Raw genomic sequence first — 8,409 nt, 5'->3', positions numbered from 1 at the left:
TCCACGTCTGTAAAAAGACGAACTCCCAGCTTTAAAATATTTGGTGCTGGGGCCTCCCTGGTGGCGCAAGGGGTTAAGACGAAGCACTATGAAGCTATCTGCAGCCACTGCAGCATGAGTTCGATCCCCAGCCAGGAAGGTGACCCACATGGCACAGCAGACCTCTCATGTCTCTCCCGCTGCTCCCCTCAGCAGTGTGCTTCAGTCAATCCACCTGCTCTGTTCCCCTTTCTGTCTGGTGAATCCTCTCACCCCACACCTCTGGCTTGTACCCCAGTTCCTGTATGCATAAATAAATAACTCTTTTAATAAAATAAAATACTTGGTGCCATAGAACAAGCAGACTGTGACTGAAAAAGACACACAGTTCACGTTCTGCTGGGGGTTTCAGCGGGTAAGGTGCCCATTGCAAGGCCGAATGGAGCGGCTGCAGGGCGACTTCCGGGTGGTGTGCAATGCACGTCCCTTGTAGCTGGAAGTAGTTGCTGACCCAGCTCTAGATTTGCCAGACAAAATATAGGACACACAGTTAAATTAGAATTTCAGATAAACAACAGATGATTTTTTTAAAGCATAAGTATCTTCTAAGTAGTGCCGAGGACATATTTGTACTAAAAATAATGCTGAATGTCATAAATTTAAATCTAACTAGATGTCTTATATTTTTATTTGCTCCATCTGGCACCCTTATCAGGCCGCGGGTCCACCCCCCCATCTTCACCCCTATTGGCTAAGGCCCAGTCTGCCGCCCTGTTCAATATTCTGACAATTACCCCTGACTGCCCGAGAGGCGGCCCACATGTGAACTGTGTTCTCATCTCCTTCCAGGCCTGGCGCTCCTGCTGCCCCCCGCCACTCTGGCAGCCCTGGCAGACACCTGGCTCCGAGAGGACTGCCCGGGCCTCAACCTCTCCGCCCTGGCCACTGGGGCGGCTCCTTCGCAGGCGGCGCTGTGGGCCAAGTCGCCGGGCGTCCTGGCTGGGAGGCCTTTCTTCGATGCCATCTTTGCCCACGTCAACTGCCAGGTCTCCTGGTTCCTCCCCGAGGGATCAAAACTGATGCCCGTGGCCAAGGTGGCAGAGGTCAGGGGCCCTGCCCACTGCCTGCTGCTGGGGGAGCGAGTGGCCCTCAACATGCTGGCGCGCTGCAGTGGGGTGGCCAGCGCTGCAGCGGCGGCCGTGGAGGCCGCCAGAGGGAGCGGCTGGGCCGGACATGTGGCTGGCACGAGAAAGACAACGCCGGGCTTCAGGCTGGTGGAAAAGTACGGGCTCCTGGTGGGCGGGGCCGCCCCCCACCGCTACGACCTGGGGGGGCTGGTGATGGTGAAGGACAACCACGTGGTGGCCGCCGGTGGTGTGGAAAAGGTGCGTGTCCTGATCCCTGCTCTGGTCCTGTCCTCGCCCAGTCACAGCCCTTCCCCCTGTGGCTAGCCACGCCCCAGAAAAAGGGATGGGATTCTGGGGGTGCAAAACACCTGACCCCTCAGTGATTCCATGTGTAAATCAGCGGTGGCTGCTTTCCCACCGTTCTGCTGCTTTGGCTGATGTTCAAGCGCCAAGGTCCAGGTGGGGGAGCCCAGTGTGGTGGGTTCTGGGTCCTAGGGCAGGTGACTCAAGGCCCTGGACATGCTTCCCATCTGGAAAAATGTTGTTGAAGATCCTTTCCAGTTTTCATATTCTGAGGGAAATTGGACTCAGTCCTAGATGCTGAATATTGCTGATATTGGTCATTTTTGACCCCCACAAGTGGTTATTTCATGTGGTTGAATCTAATAACAAAGAAACCATCCCAGTGCCTGGTTTCCTCATTAAACTAAGTTCCTCACCCATCTGGAGCTTTCTAAATACCAGTCCCAGCTCACTATGCTCCTGTGCCAGGTGCCACCCTCTCACCCTCACCCACTGGTCTGTCTGACAGGCGGTGCGAGGGGCCCGGCAGGCCGCCAACTTTACCCTGAAGGTGGAGGTGGAGTGCGGCAGCCTGCAGGAGGCCCTGGAGGCAGCTGAGGCAGGGGCGGACTTCATCTTGCTGGACAACTTCAGGCCTGAGGTGAGCGGGGTCTGCCTTCTGGGAAGGGGCCACATTGGGGACTCTCATCTCCCCTCTACTTGTGCCCCACAGGAGCTGCACCCCACTGCCCAGGCGCTGAAGGCCCGGTTCCCAACTGTGGGTGTGGAAGCCAGTGGGGGCATCACACTCAGCAACCTCCCTCAGTTCTGTGGACCCCATGTCGATGTCATCTCTTTGGGGATGCTGACCCAGGCTGCCCCAGCCCTTGATTTCTCCCTCAAGCTGTTTGCTGAAGGTGCTACTCCGGTGCCTTATGCCCACAGGTCCTAAAACGGACGTGGAGGATGCTGGCTGTGGGAGAGCACACTTTGCTGGGGACCCTCCCAGCCACACATTGTTAGGTCCAGGGGCCCACAGGAGCTTCTCAGCTTTAGCCTGGGTGGAAGTCTGTCTCTGCCATGTGCTGCTATGTGACCTCCAAGGACGGACTTCACCTCTCTTCACCTCAGTTCCCTAATCTGTAAAATGGTTCTAGCAAGTGAGCAACAGTATGAATTGGGGAGTGATAATACATAGTTAAGTGTTCAGTAAATGTTAGAAATTACCAGAGTTCATCTCTTCTGTGATGCATTTTTTCCCCCTCATATGACCTTCTCTGAAGTCAAGGTGTCTTTAAGCAGTGATACTGTCTAACAGCCACCTTTGGCCAGGGGCAGATCAAGAATGAGTTTACTTCCCAGACAGATCAAGACCTTTGTCTTTATGCACCAAACAGCACTGAGCGCTTGCCAGGGCCAGCCTCAGAGCGCACAGTGGAGATTCATCCAGCAGCAGATGCTGGCAAACTTGGGTCCTGCCTTTGCTGAGGCCCTGAGCCAAAGGGCCGGCCCCCACAGGAGGCAGCCTAGAGGTGCCCCTCATTCCTGTCTCTAATCCACCCCTCTGCCCCTGGGTCCCATAGTCCTTCCTCCAGCATGAACACAGACCTTCTCAGCTGACAGCCTTCCCTGCTCCAGGGAACTCCCGACAAAAAGCCCCAGCTCCTCAGACCCGAAAAGGGAGAACTGAACCCCTATAGATCCGGGGGCACTTCTGGAAGTCAGGACAGGAGAGCCTGACAGGTGGGGGAGTGGGAGGATGGGGGAAGCAATCTGGGGGTGCAAACTCAAGTGTTTCCAGGACACAAATGAATAAAATAAATGGGAGAAGTTGGAATAAGACAAAGGGTAGAGGGCCATTCGCCTGGAGAAGGGATGCTGCTACCACAGCAGTCCAGAGAAAAAAGAAACCTACCAGGTTGTGTCTCACACTCACCTTTAACTCAGAACTAGGTCACCCCAACAGGCACCTCCAGACCTGAGAGCTGGGAGGGGGTTTCATCACCAGAGGGAAAGGAAATGGATCCTGGGCAGGCAAAAAGAACACGTGTTTTCCTTGCACAAACCTGGGAATGGGTTTCCGGGCAGAGAGACGACATGAGTAAAGCTCAGAGGCAAGAAATATCTTGGTCTGTTTGGTGTAAGATTTGAAACTGGTATCAGAAGGCAAGATGGCCAGGAACTGGGTTGGGTCCAGACCACAAAATGGCAGGTCAGAGGACTTGGACTCTGTTCGGAGAACAATGAGATTCAAGCTGGAAAGTGAGATAAGCAGATCTGAGTTCACTGCAGGAAGATGCACTTGGGGCAGCTGGCTGCAGGGGGAGCAGGAAGGGGCCGGAGCAGAGGGCTTGAATGTTGGTTGTGACAATGTGGTGGAGGCAGGGAACTGCCCGTGGAAGCAACAACCTCTGCAAAGGTTCTGATGGCAGATGAAACCTGATGGGTTCAGGGCAGGAGGAAGAGTTGGGTGTGGCTGAAGGGTGGGAGACAGGCTTGCATGTCAGGAGAGGAATCTCAAGACTTCAGCCAGTTTTGCTCAGTGTGTCTGGCCACACTTCCTCCCTGCTGGTCATTTGGGACTGAGCTTAGATCCCTTCCCCAGGCTGCCCAACACCCAGAAAGCCCCAGAAAGCCCATGCCTGTTAAGGCAAATGGTCTATTGAAATGGGGGCTGCTGTCAGCATATAATGCATCGTCGATGCTGCTGGAGAGTGAGAAGCAAACATACATTCATGGAGTGCCCTCGCCCAGCCTGTGTAGGTCCCTTTCCCTCAGGTAAAGCGCGTGGGTGGTGGTGGTGGGACGGTGTTAGAGTCTTTGTTTTGCCCGTGAGGAAACAGGCTTTATGAAGTTAAGAGCGCTGCTTAGGATCACACCTCAATAAAATGGTGGGGTAGAGTTCAAAATCAGTGTCATTCACTCATTCGATTAATAGTTCTTGAATGCCTACTATGTGGCGTGCACTATTCTAGATGCCAGATAGACAGCAGTGGGTAGACAGACAAAAATCCCTGTCCTCGCGGAGTTTATATTCTGGTGTAGGGGTGGGGTGAGGGTTGCCAGATCAGGCAATGAGAAAATATTATACCTAAGGGCGCCAAATCCCCTGGTGGCCACCAGAGGGCACTGCAACCACACCACCTTCCACTCTGCAGCTCCCTCTCGGGGTTCCAAAGAGAGCCAAGAAAGCTAGCAACAGAGTTGAGCCTCTCCCCAAGAATCAGTGCTGGGCAGGGGTGCGCAGCAGTTCCTTCTTCCACCTCTCACTTTCTAGCTTAATCCCTTTATCAGCTCCCCATCCAGCTGTTCAAGGTATCATTGATTTTTCAAGGCCTTGTGTACTCTAGAGCTCACCAGTGACTCTCATACTCACTCACCACCTGTCCATGCCCCTTCCACTTACCCACCCACACACCCTACCCACCCACTAAGCTATGTATCCTCTCAGCTACCCATCCCATCCACCCACTCCCCTTCCATCTACCCATCCCTCTTGCTACCCACCCACCACCTGGAGCACCTGGTCTAGAGGGTTAAGGAAGGTAAGAGGTCACGCCAGGTTTTACAAGTCTGTGAACTCAAGGCACATGAGTTTCAGTGATTTATTAGTAAATCAAACTGTATCTGAAAACAATTATTTTTGATCTTTCAAAAATCCCATGGTGGTATTATGCGGTGCAGACACGTTTATTAATTTATCGCTAGCCCTTCAAAACAACAGGGCAGGTAAAATTCCATGAGTGTTTCAGCACCTCCATATTTGTTCCAGTAGCTTCCTGAGTAATAGATCATTTTGGCAGTTATTCAGTAGCATTTAAGACCTGCTTTCTGAGGCTCCAAATGGCTCCTTTTGTAAGACCAAACTACAAAGCACTGAATACCATCTGTTTTGCCACCATCCCTGCCTGGGTAGGTTCCCCATCAGTTCTAGCGACCTGAAGAATTTTGGAGCCCTAGGCATCATTTTCACAGGTTTCGCTGGTAAGCAGGGGAACCAGGCAGCAGGGAGACAGCAACTTGAGACCCTCCCTCAGGGTGACACTGCCTTTTTATAGCTTCCCTCCTAGGCACAGGTGTGCACACTTGCACATGTGCACACACCCATGCTCAGGTGTCCATAATTGGGCACATGTACCCCGTGCCCATGCTCTCAAGCACCTTTTGCATTAACACACTCAGGTCACAGGTGATGGCACGAGGCTAACGTGCAAAAAGCCTGATCAATTTACTTACCCTACACCGTTTAACTGTGGCTCATTGATCACTCTGCATGTCAAATTTATACCGGGTAGTGGGGGCTTTCTTCATTTCAGATGTGTAATGCTCTTTGGATTACTGGCATCTGGCGCAGCACACCTAGAAAATGATCAGGGGCTTGGGGGGCTACATTCTTAGCTCTGGTCTGGTGAGTGGCTGAATGACCTCCTTTCTCCCAGCTCTTCAGCCAAAAATTGCAGAAGCCTTACATGGAACTAACAAGCAGCTATTCCAGAAGTTGCTTGTTTCTTGCTATGTGGCTACTTTTTAACCAAAGGCAAGCATCTCTGTTGGAATACTGTATCATTATATAAAGGACAACACTGATCTATTAAGGGCTGGATTAAAATCATGCTCCCCCTATGAAAAACAATAATAAAACTGTAATCTTGCCAAGGACCAAAAATATTTCATGTTTTATTTTTGTGTGATCTGCTTTGTTTTCTCAGCATGTTCTGAGCCAGAAGGGGAATTCACTGAGGTTTGGCAGCTTTAGATGTGGAGAATTGTAGATAAAACGTTTTTATGTTATTGGTATAGTAATGACCCAAAAGGATGGAAAATTTTAAAGGCCAAACCAAGCCTAGCATCAAAAAAAATTCCAATCTAACTGATGAAAACTCCATGAGGGAAGACAGAAGATGTAAAAGAACTGCTTACGTGACCAATTTTGAGGCAGCAATTCAGTCCTGCTCTCTGTACAATAATTAAAACAGAACCGAGCAAGTCCATATGTCTTTCCTGACGGTAAATTCCTCCTGTCGTTTCTCCTTCATTTGTTAATTAACTTACTTATCAGGGTATAAAATGAAGAAGTAAAAATCCCATTCACTCCCATGCCCCTGAGGTGATTATGTTTAAGGAGGTTTTAATGGTCCCCATGACAGCCTCTGAACTTGTAAGGAGACTAATTTCTAGGTCTAGGCAACACTGACCCCTATGCTAAGCACAAAGAATCGAGCTCACTCACATTTTTTCTTTTTTTTGGTTAGGTTGTTTTTTTATTCTTTCTATTGGTTATCATTGTAATTTTAGTACATCTAACCCCTTCTTTTTTTTTTTTTCAAGATTTATTTATTTATACAAGAACCGGGTACAGGCCAGACGCGCGGGAGGGTGAGAGGATTCACCACAGACAGAGTGGGAAACAGAACAGGCAGACTGACTGAGATACACTGCTGAGGGGAGCAGCAGAGAGACAGGAGAGGTCTGCTGCTCCATGTGGGCTTCTCGCTGGCCGGCTGGAATCGAACCTGCGCTGCAGAGGCTGTGGACAGCTTCGTAGTGCGGCGCTCAACCACCTGTGCCACCAGAGAGGCCCAAACCCCTTCTTCTTGATGCATTCTTTAAAATGCTGAGATATAATTGACACACTTGAAAATTTAAATTCTTTCAAACACCTTTTCAAGTGTTCAGTTCAGTAGTTTTGGGATATGTTCTAGAGGTGGGGAACCATCACCACTATGTAATTTCAGAACATTTTAATCAAACCTCAAAGAAACCCCCATACCCATGAAAGTCACTGTCCACTTACCGTGGATTCTTAAGATTTTCTATATCCAAGATCATGTCATATGCAAAAATAGCTTTACTTCTTCCTTTCCAATCTAGTTGCCTTATTTTTTTCTATTCTAGGCCATTTACATTTAATATGATCATCAACGTGGTTTGATATCTTGCTGTTGTTTTTTATTCATCCCAGGTCTTCCCCCTTTCTCTTTTTCTGCCCTCTTTTGGAAATTGCGTACTTTTGGTTTTCATTTGTCCTCTTTTGTTTGCTTATTCACTATAACTCTTTGCTTTTTTGTTTGTGAGTTTGACTCACATCTTTTTCTTTTTCTTTCTTTTTTTTTTAACCCACTAAATTTTAATAAAGACACCATCCAATGAATTACAATATAGTTAAAAGTTTGCTTTAAATATTTTTTAGAGAGGGGACACCATACTTCTACTCAATTAGGTGAAACATTTTTATAGTCCAGAGCTCTTTTATTTCTTTTTGCACACCTATCATGCCATGAATTCATAGGGAATAGGTTCTAGCAGCTCAGGCTCCTTCCCACTGGTTCTCACAAAGTGTGCTTCTCTAGGTGGAGCAGGCTGGCGCTTCAGCTGAACCCAAGTACCCTTCTCTTTGGCTTCCTTTTTCTTCTGATCATTTTCTTTCACACGTTTCAGGAAGCTATCTCGGCTCTTAGAGTGCTTAATGTGCTCAATACGAACATTAATTCTCTTTGCAAGAATCTTGCCCTTTACTTGCTTGTTTACAACAATGCCAACTGCATGCTGGGTAACATTATAGACTTTTCCGGTTTTGCCATGGTGACATTTGTGGGGCATTCCTTTTTGAACAGTGCCCATCCCTTTGATGTCAACAATATCACCTTTCTTATAGATTTGCATGTATGTGGCCAAAGGAACAACTCCATGTTTTCTAAAAGGCCTAGAGAACATATAGCGGGTCCCTCTTCTCTTTCCCTTTGTGTTAGTCATTTTGGTGACTTACTGGAAAATGGCGGCTCCAGCTGAAAGCTTGACTCACATCTTTTTCAATACCTCCTTGCTGTTCTTGAAATTTGTAAACATGGAACACAGTTATAATAATTGTTCTGAAGTGCTCTGCTCATTTTAACATTTGCATCAGTTCTGGGGTGGTTCTAATTAATTGAAGAATGTCCTCTGCACGGATGTTTTCCTGTGTTTCTGCATGCCTGATAATCTTTGATTGCTTGCCCAATATCGTGCATTTTACCTTGGTGAG

At 48.7% G+C, this 8,409-nt stretch overlaps 2 protein-coding genes across 2 annotated transcripts; one reads left to right on the top strand and one right to left on the bottom strand.

Annotated features, from left to right (window-relative positions):
• Positions 1-418: 418 nt before the first annotated feature.
• On the top strand, positions 419-3,101 carry LOC119243942 (nicotinate-nucleotide pyrophosphorylase [carboxylating]-like). Its single transcript, XM_037509756.2, has 4 exons — positions 419-448; positions 789-1,364; positions 1,918-2,049; positions 2,122-3,101. The coding sequence occupies exons 1-4, from the start codon at positions 419-421 to the stop codon at positions 2,338-2,340; spliced, it is 957 nt and encodes a 318-aa protein (XP_037365653.1). The 3' UTR covers positions 2,341-3,101.
• Positions 3,102-7,621: 4,520 nt separating this feature from the next.
• Positions 7,622-8,161, bottom strand: LOC119243943 (60S ribosomal protein L21-like). The gene has a single exon (XM_037509757.2). It carries the CDS (start codon positions 8,139-8,141, stop codon positions 7,659-7,661), a length of 483 nt encoding a protein of 160 aa, XP_037365654.1. The 5' UTR covers positions 8,142-8,161; the 3' UTR covers positions 7,622-7,658.
• Positions 8,162-8,409: the final 248 nt, after the last annotated feature.

This window comes from Talpa occidentalis, unplaced genomic scaffold (assembly GCF_014898055.3).
Source record: "Talpa occidentalis isolate TD23 unplaced genomic scaffold, MPIMG_talOcc4v2.1 talOcc4.1323, whole genome shotgun sequence".
Classification (NCBI taxonomy): domain Eukaryota; kingdom Metazoa; phylum Chordata; class Mammalia; order Eulipotyphla; family Talpidae; genus Talpa; species Talpa occidentalis.
The sequence above is the reverse complement of the archived record's forward strand: the minus strand, read 5'-3'. Positions and strand labels throughout refer to the sequence as shown.

Bases quoted from the DNA above. Each gene is read 5' to 3' on its own strand.
- LOC119243943 (XM_037509757.2), bottom strand. From the start codon at position 8,141: ATGACTAACACAAAGGGAAAGAGAAGAGGGACCCGCTATATGTTCTCT.
- LOC119243942 (XM_037509756.2), top strand. From the start codon at position 419: ATGGAGCGGCTGCAGGGCGACTTCCGGGTG. The intron at 449-788 runs GTGTGCAATGCA...TGACTGCCCGAG, and splicing joins TGCAGGGCGACTTCCGGGTG to AGGCGGCCCACATGTGAACT. The intron at 2,050-2,121 runs GTGAGCGGGGTC...TGTGCCCCACAG, and splicing joins TGGACAACTTCAGGCCTGAG to GAGCTGCACCCCACTGCCCA.